Source organism: Pangasianodon hypophthalmus, chromosome 22 (genome assembly GCF_027358585.1).
Source record: "Pangasianodon hypophthalmus isolate fPanHyp1 chromosome 22, fPanHyp1.pri, whole genome shotgun sequence".
Taxonomy (NCBI): domain Eukaryota; kingdom Metazoa; phylum Chordata; class Actinopteri; order Siluriformes; family Pangasiidae; genus Pangasianodon; species Pangasianodon hypophthalmus.
This window is the reverse complement of record NC_069731.1, coordinates 2,362,692-2,378,421: the sequence shown is the minus strand read 5'-3', so window position 1 is coordinate 2,378,421 and position 15,730 is coordinate 2,362,692. Positions and strand designations below refer to the sequence as shown.

Here is a 15,730-nt window from a genome sequence, read left to right as displayed (position 1 = left end):
GTTTATACAGCTGATGTACATTCAGCAGTGCTCACAAAACTCTGTAAAAGGCAAAGGGGGTTGAAAACAACAAAATGATGTCTGAAAAGTGAAAGCGCGCCTCCTAAACGGGCCTGTGCTAAATCTTCCAGTGATGCAGCTCAGCAATTGTAGCACGGCAACTACCATAGACACACGTTAATTCTTCCTCCCTTTAGAGGGTGCCATTATTTTTGTCTTTTTTAATTAAACTGATTTTCATAAAATGTTAATTAATTTGGCTTGTAATTGAAAGTTATTTAAACTTGACAGCATAATCTGTATATAACATCACAGTAAGTCAAAGTATACATGTGTGTCTCCTTATACGTAAATTTACACTAAAATCAGGACCAAATGCAGGATATGAACATTTTTCCCAACTAACCAGATTTTAATGAATACCACATTTCTTGTGCAGATGCTCTTGTGAACAATTTACGAATAAATTTGTTCATATCTAAGTTGACTCTATAATAGTAGTAATGTTATGAAATTTATGTAGAACATGTGTTCCACAATTAATTTTCTACATAAGAAATAGCTCACACTTTGAATACTGAACTATATTCAGACTGGACTATATTATTTTTATGCATCAGTATTTCATTAATAATTCTCTGAATATACAAACTAACAAAACAACAGAAATTTTGTGAACGACAAATTTTATTTCAAGGATTCATTTTTCGTCAAACCTAAAATACAGGAAAAAACCTCTTATAGAAATATTCTGTGAACTAGTATAACAGGTCATGCTTTCCTAGACCCCGTGGCTTAGAAATCCAAACGTCGCCTTTGAAAGCTGTAGTGCCATGTTAAAACAGTGACATACTGAAACATACTGCTAGAAGATTAATGAAATACTTGATATCCGCTGCTACATACAGCATGGCGCCTGGTCCCCAAGAGCTGACTATATGCTGAGGTCCTGATTTTCGTTGATATACTGTTCGGTGTTTTCCTTGATGAAAGAATTAAGCACTACAGACTGACCTTACATGGCAACTACAGAAAGTCTATCTAGCTGTCCTGAATTTTTGGTGGTAGCTGAAAAGAGCATAGAGAAAAAGGGAGGGTGCCTGGCTGGTTTCAAATATGAAGTGCGTCTTTCACATCTTCAAACTCCTTCAGAGACTCAAAATGACATTGAGACGAACCACAACAGAGTTTTTTCACCGACTCATACAGTTCACGTGCCGTTTATGTTTTGGCAGTGGCTTTAGCATATTCAGAGTCTTACTGGCCTCTTTTCTTTCGGACTGTAGTGTTAGCGTGATTTCTCCACTTAAACATACAGACAGTTTCTCTTAAAGCCCTGTTAGAGTCCGGACTATAATTTTATTTCTCAAAATGTCCTGGTACAAAAAAAAGACACCCACTTTGGTATCAGCTTTAATGGCTTCTGGCTTGTTTGAAAATCAGTGGACTGGAATGGACTTTGCCCTTTTCAGTCAAGGTGATGCAGTCAAGTACTCAGTCATGATGTCTGTAAACACTGTAGAGCAACTGCAGAAGAAATCTTGGCACGAGAACGTCTCAAGAGTTCCGTTCCCGACCACAGAACGGCGAATTAGGTGCTGATGGGTTCTACACGGTGTGGCATTAGCGGATGTGGATGGGGTCAAGGCCCATTCTCGTTGTAGTGGAGCGAGAGGGGTCGGTCTCTCTGCACAGGCATGTAGGGCCAGTTGTAGCTGGAGCCGGACAGCAGCATGTCCCTGAGCAGTGTCTCGATGGGCGTCTTGCCCACCAGGCGCACAAAGAAGAGCTGCTCGATCACGGGTGACGAGACGATGCGCAGCGATGGCAGGCGTAGCAAGAGCCGCCCGAAACGGTTGGGCTGATTGGGGTACTGATTCCTTACATACTCCTCCAGGGCACATTGAGACTTTTCCTGGATGCTTTCCACATGGGCCACGTCTGACAGGCCCATGGCATCTGGAAGAAGCAGAGAGATTGTGGTTAGTGTATATTCAACACCCTGGGATTGAGGGATTTAGAGATAAATCATTGTTCATACTTAAAGGAATAGAAAGTCCATCCTGAAACACAATAAATATATTTATTTTTAAATATTTGTGAGGTTATTTAGTTATTAGTTATTCCAAACATTACTCATAATGGTCAAGTTTAGCTGTTACCTCCCAAAAACGAAAGAGCATGAGCTACTTTTCTTACGATTTTCAGTGATCTTCAATGTCATATTAATGAGAAACCCACTGTAGAGGTTATGCAGCTACATGAAACATTTGCACAGAGTTACGACAGAGACTCTACTCAGCTAGTTAGCTAAGAGGTGATGAACATGATGGAGGAGACAGCGGTATGAATGGGCAGAGTGTACAGATGAGGAGGTGAGAGAGCTGGACAGAATAAAGGACTAAAGTTCCGCTGCATCGCTCTCTTTAGGTAGAGATTATGCAAGGGATAAATCCTACTGCACCACTATCAGCAGGAACTTGAATGGTGTTATGGGTTATTGAAAGACTTTTAAACCAAAAAACTCAGAATTTATTTCTATAACAAATATTGGATGAATATTGGATGTTGGATCTAAAACAAATATTGGTTCATGATAATGCTAAAAATAGATAAGTAAGTCGTGCAGGGTGGATTTTTCCTTTAGGACCTCTAGACATTTGAAAAGAACATGGATATCCCTCGTACAAGGACAAGTCTAGGATTCTTCTGTTCAGTTTAGAGGTTTGTATTTTCTTGACTAATTTGGCTACAACAACATTTTTTTTTTTTTTTTTTTTTTTTTTTGCTCAAGGGTGAAAAATGACTTCAACCCATGCCCCTCATCTTCATTCACTCAGTCAGCTTATACATTACTAATAAGTTATCATGCTGAGTTCTGGTTTGGAGGAACAAAAGATTAACTGCATTATATTTCTGTGGGGGTACAAAGTCCCCCGCCCCTTCCTTACTACTTGGAAGGGACACAACTGTCATGTCTGACCTTGTCACGTTAGGGCATATAAAGACATCATCAGTCACTGTACTCAGTGTTTTGAGGGGACTGGGTGATGCATCAGTCTTGGGAATAATGTCAGCACTGACAAGACTTGCGTGTCTGTGTGCAGTTTCCCATGAGGTTGCCTATATGGCAGAAGGTACTCTCTCATTCTCTTTGTGCCTCACAGTGAGAGTACGCATGGGGAAGCCCCCTACTGCTGCGAATCCAGGCAAAAAGATGAAGCACCAACGGCATTCGCCTCCAGTTGGGAGATTGGGGGCAATATGGACGGGGTGGAAAGGAGGCGGCGAGTTATGTAGGTCAGACTGCGTCGAACCCTCTCACTGTAACTCAGCATACATAATTCAGGCTTGCTGGTGGGAGAAGGGGGGAGGGGCAAGAGATTGCCCGGCTGGTTTCAATAATAGATGGAAGCTTGAAGAAACAAGGGAACCATTTGGGAGAGTGTAGGTCATATTTTAAGACTGGGAACGTGTTTCTGGAGTTCAAAACTGCCGGAAAATGAATAAAAATAGGTGCGCAAAAAACTTTGGAGGATGCAGACACGTGTGTGAAGTGCCACTTGTGACTTATCACACTGTACCCACAGGCCACATTAACTGAGTTTGCGGGACATGATCTTGGATAGTATTCCAAGCAACTCCATATGTTTTTCCAACCACTGAAAAATAAACTGTGCAATTTATTTCTGAGCCAGTGTGTTTTTAGGGAGGGCTGTCAAATTCAAAAGTACTGCATTTGCTACAGCTGGGCTATTTATCTAACTTTAAGACTTGACATTTAACTCATCAACTAATTAGTAACCCCTTTACATGCTGCATTAGGCGTGTTAGAGCAGCTGCCTTATTTTTTATCCCCTCCATATCCCCCACATTCTAGTGTAGCCTAGTGAACATTACCACTATATGCAAACTAGCAAAAAGTTAAACTGTTTGCAGCTCTTTATTACTGTCTCTTGCTAAATTATCATTAAACCCCATGCATCAAAACATAAGAACCTATCAACTAGGCCTAAAAAACAACAGATAAGAACTTGGAAACCACTTGGAATTTTTTTCATTTGTTCAAATGTGATAAAAAGGATAGAAATGCTAGCTTATTTACTAAAAAGATCATGGATGTCGCATTATCTCTTAAGGTTGGATCGTGTTACTAATTGGCTGCAGGTGATAAAACGCGTCACTCTGTGCTAGAGGTGTGGACTGGGATTGGGTTCCCACGAGACCCAACAACAAAGCTACAAGAATGGACGGATTTACTCGCATTGTGAGACTGCAAGAATAACATCTGACCTTATTGGACACAGTGCACTCGTCAGGGTAATTATCATTTAAATTACTTTTTATGATTTGTTTATATTTTGGGGAAATCAGCTAGGAATCACTAGGATCATATTTTTTGTGGGTACAAAAAAAAAAAGAAGTGCGAGAATGGGTGGGATTGGTCAGAATTCCTTCAAGATTCCTTTGGTGGGAGTGGGATTGAAAAAACAGTCCCGCACACACCTCTACTCTGTGAAACAACATTTTGATCTATAGTTACTTCATATACCTATTAGTTACAGCACACTTTGTCCATGATGCAAATTAAATTCTAAATTTAACTCTTACTACTCTTACTACATCCTGACATACACTTCCAGTCAAAAGTCTTTGAACATGCTATTTTAACCCTATTCGTTAAGCTTCAAAAATGGGTTAAAATCAGAAGCCGAGCTACATTTACTGATAAATGTTTGTCATATTTTTTGAGAACAGCACAACAATATATATTTGTGTTACAGTTGATATTAACACTAAAGTCTAATATCAACTTTAAGACAAATCTCAGCTTACAGTAACTTAGAGTACCTGCTTCACCAAACAAATGCATTCTCTTAATCACAAGCGCTCATAAACTCTCATTAGAATCTCAGAGTGGACAATGAAGTCATGAAGTCATTAAATACAAAGACTTAAGGATTTGATGGAACACTTGTTTAATTTTTATGTTAAAAAAAACTCCACGTGTTCAAGAACTTTTGACTGGCAATGTACAGTCAAAGTTCAACTCATGAAACCGCCTAGTGGAACCTGGGAATCATGTACCGTTTAAGATGAGTTATGATTACAGGACACACAGGACACCACACTAAAATCAGGCAGCTTATTCTGTAGATGCTTCCTACCTGAAGTAAAGAGCACAATGGACTTGAGGCAGGAATACTCTGCTGTGTCCACCTGCAGGGCCTTCAGCTTCTCTACCTGCTCCTGGAATACACGGATATGGTCCATGAAGGCCACCACACGCTCGGCTGACATCGGAGAGGCGTGTAGACCGGCGGCAGCTAGCAGTGGTGCCACATGCAGGGGCATGGAACACTGTGCTGCATTCAGCACAAACAGCTCACTCCACGACATGCGCAACAACGCCACCTAGGAGCCAACATTGTCGTAATGAAGATCAGTGATGAGGATCAGAGTGTTAATGAGTCAGCAGCTCATTAACTGCTAGTGGTATAAGCGAACTACCAACATGTGCATCGTCACATTTCTTTGCACATACAGCCTTTGGTCTTAGCCGAATGGTTTTACTGGAGGAATTACAAAAAAAGTTGCTCATGTAATTGTTATCTATCTTTGACTAGCACAGAAAGTGCACCCATAAAACGCATTATCATATTTGTCTTGATTTCCAGCTCCACGTACATGATGGCTACATTTCCTCCAAAACCAATGCCTGAAAGAAGTACTATTAAATCAGGCAAATCCTTGAAAGAACATTGCTGCTAAAATGCTTTTTGCATTAATATAATCAGCAAGTTATTTATTTTATCACGATCACAAGGGTTCACTGGTCTCCAGTGGCTTTACCTGATCCATGAGCTGTAGGTCTGGAAAGAATGGGATGTTCTTGGCCCACTCTACCGCGCTGAAGAGAAGACGTGCTGCCAGCTCGCAAATGTTCTCAATGCCCATTAGGTTGTTTGACTGCATGCACTGAGCGCCGTAGCGGGACGTGGGGTATGGCTCCGCCCGCAGAAGCAGAGAGATGAAGCCCGACAGATATGGTTGCCCATTGTACGGGTCGTTCCCATTGGGCAGGTACTGGCCTGGACTGGTCTGAGAGCTGGACATGCGTCCTCGCTGGACGGCTGTGGACAAAAAGAGAACACATAAGCAACGTAAAAAACCATGAACGATGCTCAAAACTGACGCCAAAGGAGGACTGACAGCTGGTATGTAGAGCAAATTGTCCCAAAGTATTCTCAAAGTATTCACAGGTATTCTCTTTGCTTAAAATTCTTGAATAATATACCTTATGTTCAATAGTGAAATAGATCTGTCAGTGCAAAATGCAACCTGATTCTCAAAGCAAAACAGAAAATAGGGTTTTAGGCTTTATTCTCATACCCTTAACAAATAAGTGACTATTATGTGTTAACTAATACTGCGCTGGAGGTTTGACTTCTTCTATATATATCTTCTATCTTCTGGAAGTCAATAAGCTCATTTATATTTTTGAACTGGTGACCTACTCAAATCACACTGCTTGATAAATATCTGAAACGTTGCACAGTTTGCCAAAATGCCAGTGTTTTGGCTACATTACTAGTTTTTGAGGCCTAAATAAAATAGTGGCTTAGTGCTTGTCGCATATCTGTGGAGTCCAACAGAAAGAAGAATGCCTTGCTCTCCATCAGTGAGTAATGGGCGAATAGATACTGCTTAAAGTGGAATGGTTTTTCACACCTCCCCTTGACAAATGGCTCAGCGGAGGCCAAGGGCCAAAGAGAGGCCATTTTTGCCACCATGCCCCTCAAAGCCCATTTGGAAAACACCTGTTCAGCCATGCCGCTGTCTGACTAATAACTCCATCTACTGTTACATACAACAACCATGTGCACGACAGAACAGACAGAGAGAGGTGTGTTGGGGATGGAAAGAAAAACCAGCTTCTCTTGCGCTTAGAATAGAACAGCTGTGTTACTCGAGGATTGTAAAGTATGGCATGGGTCATGACCTTCTCTTTAATCAACGTGGATATTATTCTTAATCATGTTTTACTCTCAGATATCATGGACTTTAATTGAGACTGTGCTGTAATAAAAAGAAAAATCCAACCTGGATCACTTGTAGTGACACTGTACAAACAGTCTATACTCAGAATATACAGACTACCGAGAACCTTTTTTCCCAAGGTTATATTGTTTTCATGAATGAGCTTAGTAGTTTTAATGAAGGTATACCACTGTAAAATGCGTGCACGGTTCTATTAGGGGTTGTATCAGAATAACTGTGACAGTCCATGGCCAGGACTATAAGACTATATATGGTCACTAGAAACTGTAGATCAAGGGGGACCCATTACACAGTTTAATCCTTCCCCCTCAAAGTGATCCAACTGATCAACCAATTAATAGGCCCCAAATTAGTTGGCCCAGAAGAGTTGAGGGTAGGGAAACCTTCAAGCTGTGCAGGACTCCAAGACTGGCATTAAAAGCCCCTTGTCTACAGGTTTAAAACTGCTAGGCATAGTGTAGGAAGCCAAAGAACTAATGGACATGACAATACCCACTTGACAAACACAGGTCCAGATTTCTGGTTGGTACCTGTGGTGGAATGACACCACCCGGAGATCCCTGAACCATGGTCTAGAGTAGAGCCTGCAGGAAGGGCTTAGGAGAGTGATGTGGATGGGATGGGATACCGGGATGGGACCAGAAACAAAGAACCAGGGATAAGGAACCAGGGATACAACCAGGGAGTCAGACAACTCTGGAAAGGGTTCAAGGGGTTAGCATGGCACCTAGAAAACTTCAGGTCAGTGGATGGGAAAGTCACAGGGACCACGCATAACATCAAAGGAAGGCCTGGCATTAGGACAAAAACAGGACCAGAACTTGTACTGCTTAGTAACTCGGGTGCAGAACTAGAGCTTGTATTGGAAATAAAGAACAGGTGAAAGAAACCATTCACAAGCACTGAGTGATACTACAAAAAAGAAAATTAGATATATAAATTAACTAGAGATTCTTGAGGTTCATAAAGGTGTATATATAATATATAATATAAACTAAGCAGATTAGAAATGAAGGGTGTGACTATGAAAGAAAACTGTCTTTATTTAATGGTATGGCTTATTTGAAGATAAGGCTCATTATTCATTGTAAGGAAGCCATTCCGACTTAAATGTTTTCTCAGATCTCTATAATACAAATGATGATTTGTTTAGCAAAACATCTTCAACATTTAATACTACATGGAATGAATCTAGCGAGTCCACTATATTTCAGCGTGCCTTTGTAGAGGGCAAAAACCTTGCATCATGTTTACAGCAGTTCTTTAGAACGTGGACCTTGGCTCAGAAAGAAAGTGGGGAATGGGTCAAAGGGTACATGGAGGAAGAAAAGAGAATAAAAAAGAGAGACTGAGTGAGAGAGGGAGAGAATGTGGAAGTAGCTGGCCGTGATCCAGGATCAGCTGTGGGTGGCCAGTGGAACAAGGCTTCTGAGCTGAGTAAGATTGCTCTTACTTGGAACTTTAGAGGAAGTGACTACACTGAACGGAGATGATCTCTGTATGTTCCTACAACGATTGAGGGGAAATCCAAGATGGCATGGCAACACACTGCACAAGAGCTGGTCACACCATGAGGCTTGTCTTGACACTGATACACTGGGGGTTTACAAAATAGCAGATAATACTCTGAACTGAATATTTTACCAAACATCTATTCTATTCAGGTGACCTAAACCTTTAGAAAATTCCTGTAAACATGATGTCATTCCTGCTACAAATTCCCCTTTGCCAGTCACTGAACAAAGACCAGTGAGTCATAATAGGACTGACCCTGAACACCAGCAGTGTTGACAGTTCACTATCACCCGATCCCTGACCCGACGCTTCATTCAACATCCACGTGAACAGTTAAATGAAGTAGGGAAAAGGATGTCCATGCCATGCAGAAAACAAACACTTGTTCTTACCTTTGGCACTACTTTGTCCAGTACTAAAAAGTGCTGCATATTTGTTAGAGAACAGAAACACAAAAAATGTGCAGCTCCCCATGAAGAAGCCAGAGAGGCACTCTGTCAAAACTTCAAATTCTAGTGGAATTGACTTTTGACATGTTAAATCTGTTGTGGCCTCTCCTTGTGCAACAGGAAGAGTCCTTCACACATCCCATTATGGCTCCAGTCACATGGGCCTAATGAATTAATAAGGGAATATGCTAAACACATGGTGGGGAGATGGAGGAAATCTCTTGCTATAGGTCAAGTGTCATAACAGCTGGATTTCCCCATCTTTCCAACTCGCTGTGTTTCTTGTCATGTATTATATATCAAAACTTGGAAGAAGTGTTCTCCAAGCCAATATAGTCAGGCAAAAGAAAGTTTGAGGGGTTCGTATATCCCACTGACAAAAACAAGGGTGATATTGCAAACATATTAGAACAAAAGATGCGGTAATATCTGCCAAACATACTTTAGCCCTGAAGGAACGTTTAAAGAAATAGACCACGCCAACGCCTCAGTTGGGCTGGGAGGAGTCAGTTATCTTAATAACTGCATGCAATTAGTTCTCCACCCTCCAAGTCTTGCAGGTCTTGTGATTATATTATACATCACTTAAGAGAGAACACAATGAAATGCAATCTCCCTCCTGTGTGTTCAAAAGTGCATGCCGAAAAGAGAAGACATTAGCTTTTTGTTTGTGCACGTAGAACATGCAGGATAAGAGTTAGCCAACTGCACGAGCAGTGAGGTGATATTTACCCAAACCCTGCTGAGACCTGTCACATTTGGACTTTGTCTTAAACCTGTCTAATATTAATGTTTACCTTCCAGTGACCTATATTTCACCCTTTGTTACGGGTCACGGGACGAGGCTCTGGTATGTGTGTGCCTGCTGAGATTCCGGCAGCAGCATTCAGCGTGTGTGCACACTGTTGGGCGTCTTAGCACTTATGCTAAGTGCATTGTCCACTGTCCTGCTATCTGAGATCTGAAATTTTTCACACTGTTCATGCTTATGAGCTTTGATACACTGTTTGAGAGAGCTAGCGTCTTTGTGGGTACAACAGAGATAATGAGTGAAACCTTGTGTGTGTGAATGCCAGTGTTCTTGTCGTATCTATAGCCATCCATTTCGTGCCTTAACAAAGGTCACGGCAATGCATGCAGGACATTCCAGCAATCACACACACACACACACACACACACATGCAACCGCTGTCTGTTGGTCACATTTGCTCTTTCTCCATCACATGAACTCTTTTGTCAGGCTGGAATGTCAATCATGTCAAGAGGAGCCTAAGGTGCGAAAACAGGTAGAGCAGTTGAGCAGCTTGGCCATGTGCCAGAGGGGAAACTTGAGCTCTCACAAAATCAGCCCTTTGACCTATTTTCACAAAATTAAAAATGGTTCAAACACACTTTAGATTCTGTCCGGCTTGTCCAAAAGCCCTTGATGTCAAACTACTAGCAGAAAATGGCGGTCCAGGAAAAAGCATGAACTGAGGGTCTTTGTAAAGCACAATGGAGACTGCGTCATGATTCGGCCTCATTCATCGATGAACACGTGACGCATCAGTAGGAGTAGTGAGTGGGATTTCTGAACACTCCACATCACAAAGAGCTCAGTGAAATTAGCCGCTTCAGAAACAGTCATAAACTACACAATAATTCCTACTTGCTTTTCTCCAGGACGTCTGTTTATCAGACAAGACGTCCTTTTTCATACGCCATTAATCATATCTATTGATGTCAACACCTCCGTCTTCGACTCAGGCAAGCAGTATTATTTACACATGTTAGGTTAGATTAGATAAATGAGGTTACACATGAGGTTAAACCTTACACGCACACACACACACACATGCACACACACAGAGGGGAAAAGGTTTTGGCTTGGTATCAGTAAAGTTATAGTCTGTAGTGTTACAATCTATTAATAAACACCACCCGTGTTAGTATTAAGACCAGATTTTCATTCTTCCTTAAAACGTGCTAGTATGGAGCCATGATGAATAGATATAGGCCTATAAAGCAATCCTGGCACATTTCTGCAAGTACAAATGAGTTCTTAAGATGTAATTAATACATTTAGAAACCAAAGCACACCTCAATACACCCCAAGGACACAAGTGGCGCACTTTTTAAATACAATAGTTTGAACATGTATATGAAGTGTCAACAGGATAAAATCTAATTTGTCTCATAGCAGACGTGTCTTTACAGGATCATAGAATTTGACCTACGAGTCACGGTAATGGCTTGTTTAGCAGCGTCTACAACACAGTTACCATAGCACAGTAACCCAGAGCACAGATCACTTAGTACTGCATGGATACAAGGCGCTTCTCTATCTGTTTCTCATCAGGAAACGTTGCATAATTCAAAAGAGCGCTTCACTTATGTATGAACTCAAAGATAAAGTGAGAAGGATATGGTGTATCCATATGTGTGTGGGTGGGCAGGTTTTTAAGGCATTTGTGAAGATCAAATGTCTTCTCACAGAATAGAAAATATGTCAGATTTTTGGCTTCGAGAATAAATTTAGCAAAAAAAAAAAAAAAAAAAAAAAGCTTTTTTTGTGAAAACAAAAATAGCCAAAATATTTGCTTTTGGTTGCTGAGGTTAACAGCGACAGGGTTGGTGTAGGTGCAGAATTATTTGGCTACAGTAACACACAAATGTACAGACATCATGCACGCATGCTTTATGTGTGTGACTTTAAGTTAGGTTGTCAAGTCCTATTTAAAAATAACGAAGAATCAATAATTCCTGAATTAGTAGCCAATGCTGAAGATGGAAAAACAATGAAACTGATGTTTTTGCTATCAGATTTCACGTACAAAGCATAAACTACAGACACCACTTTGTGAGACTGGTAGATTTCAGTAAATGATATACAGTAATTAATTTACTAAAGACACCAATCATATTTAGTGGCTATACATGTTACATTTTAGATCCTATGTATATTTATGTAATGTGCATTAATTTGGATTAGTGGAACAGCATCCTGTAAATAAAAATGTAAATAATTTATTTCCCAGTTTGTTCCTCTACAGCTTGCTTCCCAAAGTATTTAACCTTATTTTTCAAAAAAAAAAAAAAAAAAAAAAAAAAGGCAACAAGACATATAACGGATATGTTAAGGGAAACTTAAGATAAGCACAAAAAAACCAACAACTCTAAAGCATATTTTGAGACATTCTGGTCAGTTGTTCTTGCATGTAGACTGAACAAAGATATCTGGAGAAAGGTCAATGGACAAATAACGAGAAGTTTGAGAATTTCTGTGTACATTAACCCTCTGGCTGGAAATACGCCTGACTCAAACAAAACAAATGTCTTATGATGATATGTGAATTGCACTTCCATGAACAAAATGCACAGTGTTCACAACCCTGCTTTCACAAACAGGCCAGATACACGGGAAAAAAAGCCCAGTGCTGAATTAAGATTTATAATTTACAATTACATTTTTTTATGTGACATTTATGAAAGGTTTTAATGCGACGCTGTAAGCTTTCTCCACGCTGGGGGTTTTGGTGTATCAGTAGCTTTTTAATTTATGCAAACTGCATACAAATTTTTGTCATCTTAATAATTAAGTAATATTATTAACACTGTAGGTTACATATACATCTAAGCAAAAAAGGTGTAGCTGAGAACTAAGTTTCTCTTTCATTCACTTTTGCACATTGAATTCCACATGTAGGATTAAGCATTATGCATTGTGCATGTGTGTTTCTGTACTACCTTGAATTCTTTATTCATTGTTTTGCTATTAATCTTACCTTTTACAGCTTTTACGCTCAATCTATATTTCTGAATGTTTCTGAATGTTTTTTATCCATGCTAATTGGTTATAAGGATCTGTTTCTGCTAATCTAAACAGTAAACATGTTTTATTTTCCTGATAATTAATTGTGTCATGTTTCATCAAATCATCATGTGTCCTTAAAAGTGGATACTTGGTTAAAAGAAAAAAAATATCTAATATTTTTTCCGTTCTGAAAATAAATAACCTTGATGATGAGGATTGAGGATTACCGGAATCATATTGCTTGGCAATAATCTGAAAAATTAGCTTTTTAAAGACATGGACATGGACATCAAATTTAAATCGAACCAAAAAAGTCAGCCGGCTTGTACCACACCATGCCTGGTATATCCACTCGTTTTTTTTTCTTTTCTTAAATCGATATGGATTATTAAGAATTGAAATGTGCATGTCACTGATGATGTGTGTCTCTTTTATTCCAAATGAGCCAACCATAATACACATAATACAATAAATGGAGCCTGCTGGGGCACTTTGGTAGCAGCTGGAGTGTCAGGAGAGCAAAACACCATAATTAATGAGAAAACAAAAGGGTTCCCTGTGTGAGGAAAATACTTTTGGGTTTGAAGTAACTTTAAAGCCGGATCTTTACGCAGTCAACACCTCTATCTATACAACATCATGCATCATCACTGGTTGCATGGCTTGTGGAGACGGAGATTTGACACGACAGACACTTTTAGTGACATTTTACTCCACTTAATCAACGCAGAGTGCCTTTTCTGTCCACTTCAACCTTACAGAGAGGCATTTTAGTGCACTTGATAGCAACTTCAGATAAGCTCTGATATACTTTTGTAGGATAAAATGCAGTAGATTTAGTACATTAGATACTATTACTGCACAATATGTACAATATATTAAAAACCATATTGTGAATATTCTTTTAAATATTAATATAAAGCCTTGTTTTAAGAACACATTAATGAACCCTTGATGTCACGTGATTAAAGTGTATCTTACATTAGTTTTAAAAATATTTTAAATCGTATAAATGCCATGATTCATCCAAATTTCCCCAAAGAACATCTAAGATTGGTGAAGATAAGGAAAGTGCAAAATAATCTATTTATTAACTGAAGACGCTGTAAAAATGTAATTTGCTTGGCTTAAAATTCTAAGCTCTTTAGGCTAACACTCAAAGAGGAAGTGTAAAAAATGATATTTTATGATATTCAGACTTCACTGGTCAACATACATAAGTAGGACAAAGTTTAAAAAAGAGTTAAAATCAGTTTAATCCGTCTTTCAGTGCTGGGAGTCAGACAGATCTGATATTCTCTAACAGTTCAGGACCTAAATGTTGTGCAAGTGTGATTTGTTAGAAAGCTCACTGACAGCTGAACAGTTTGGATGAAAGATTTCACAATTACTGAACAATATATTGGGAAATTCTGCAGGAAACCTGATTACTGCTTATTAAGCAGGGATGTGATTTATTTCTTTTATTTGATTTGTTTATTACAGTTTAGTGCTGATGAGTGATATTCCGGCTTTGGGCAGCACTCACCCTCTCTCCTCATGCCGACCTTGAGGCATTTCTTGAGGCGGCAGTACTGGCACTGATTGCGGTGGTGCTGATCCACGGGGCAGTCTCGGTTCCCCCGGCAGCTGTAGGTCAGGTTGCGGCGCACGGAGCGCTTGAAGAAGCTCTTGCAGCCCTCACACGTGAACTGGCCGTAGTGCTTGCCGCTTGACTTGTCTCCGCACACCATGCAGTCCACGCTGGCCAGCTTGTCCGCGCCGAGCGCGTCGTTACCCGGCGTGGACGCGGACGGGGTGGCCGGGGCGCCGCCGGGCTCCTGGCCGCACAGCTGCAGCTGAGAGCCGGGGTCGGCTGCGATGCTCTCCTGCCACTGGTTTACTACCATTGCCATGCTATCCAGGAGGGGTTAAAGGGCAGATGCGCGTCTCGGTGAAACTCCTTTACGCCCGGAGAGCAGAGTAAGAATCCGTCCCTTCGAGGATTTAAATCCGCACAGAACTCAAGTACAAGTTATATATATATTTATTTTTTTAATTTATTTGATCTGATTATTTGTGAAGAGGTTTGTAATGCACACGCGACGGTGACATGATCAACGTGTGCTCGTGCTCCGTGCGGGAAATCACGGAGTTTAACACGCAGTCTTAACGCGTGAAGCTTTCTCTCGCTCGTCCCTGTCAGTGGCTCTCACCACGAAGCGCGACTTCACGCAAAAGTTGCCCTGACTCTCAGTTCAGACTCTATGCCAAATGCTGCACTCACAAACGGACAAAAATGACACCACATGAAGCGGGGAAGGAGTTGAACTGTAAACAGCAGCTTCGCCGGAAAAGAAAAAAAAACACCAATATGCATGCAAAAAAGAAACTAGCAGGGAATTAAATTCACATGTGCGCTCCTCGGAATGTTTTCCGACGCGTGGAAAAACAAACAAAAAACCAGAGTTCAGTCCACAAATCGTGAATGTTGGAATGGAAACATCCGTTATGGGCGATATTCTGCGTGCAGACTGAGAAGCTCTTCGCAGGAGCAGAGCAGCTCATCCGCCAGCTGTCAGGTCAGTTCACCTCTCTCGTAGTTCCGAGTTTGGTGAAAGTGACACTAAACAGCAGGGGCTGTCCAAGCTCCGCCCGCTGCGCTCCAAAAAAGGACGCAATCACCAAATTAGGGTTGGACGCCCTCGTTTAGGGGCGTGGCCTAATAGCCGGGCCGTGCGCTATTGGTTGGTGGTGGTGGAATTGTCCAATTGGACAGCGGCGGCTTTCTACAGTTCCGTTAATACGATTAGACTGTGAAAAATAACAGGCGATTTGATGCTGATAGAAATGATGAAGTATCTCAAGGAAAGATAGACGCTTACTCCATATTTACAGTATATATCAATAATATATATAATGCAGTATATAA

The 15,730-nt window shown here is 40.6% G+C and overlaps 1 protein-coding gene across 1 annotated transcript; it reads right to left on the bottom strand.

The window, feature by feature from the left end:
- Window positions 1-669: 669 nt before the first annotated feature.
- On the bottom strand, window positions 670-15,419 carry nr2f5 (nuclear receptor subfamily 2, group F, member 5). The gene is made up of 4 exons (XM_026924812.3): window positions 14,348-15,419; window positions 5,854-6,134; window positions 5,169-5,415; window positions 670-1,959 (listed from the first exon to the last, which is right to left on the bottom strand). Exons 1-4 carry the CDS (start codon window positions 14,712-14,714, stop codon window positions 1,643-1,645), a joined length of 1,212 nt encoding a protein of 403 aa, XP_026780613.1. The 5' UTR covers window positions 14,715-15,419; the 3' UTR covers window positions 670-1,642.
- Between the last annotated feature and the right edge of the window lie 311 nt (window positions 15,420-15,730).

What these genes read in the sequence shown, in the direction of transcription:
- nr2f5 (XM_026924812.3), bottom strand. Translation starts at nt 14,714, where the DNA reads ATGGCAATGGTAGTAAACCAGTGGCAGGAGAGCATCGCAGCCGACCCC. An exon ending in GGTCGGCATGAGGAGAGAGG is followed by an intron (nt 6,135 to 14,347) that starts GTGAGTGCTGCC and finishes TTTTGTCCACAG; the next exon opens with CCGTCCAGCGAGGACGCATG. An exon ending in CATTGTGCTCTTTACTTCAG is followed by an intron (nt 1,960 to 5,168) that starts GTAGGAAGCATC and finishes TGCTTCTTCCAG; the next exon opens with ATGCCATGGGCCTGTCAGAC.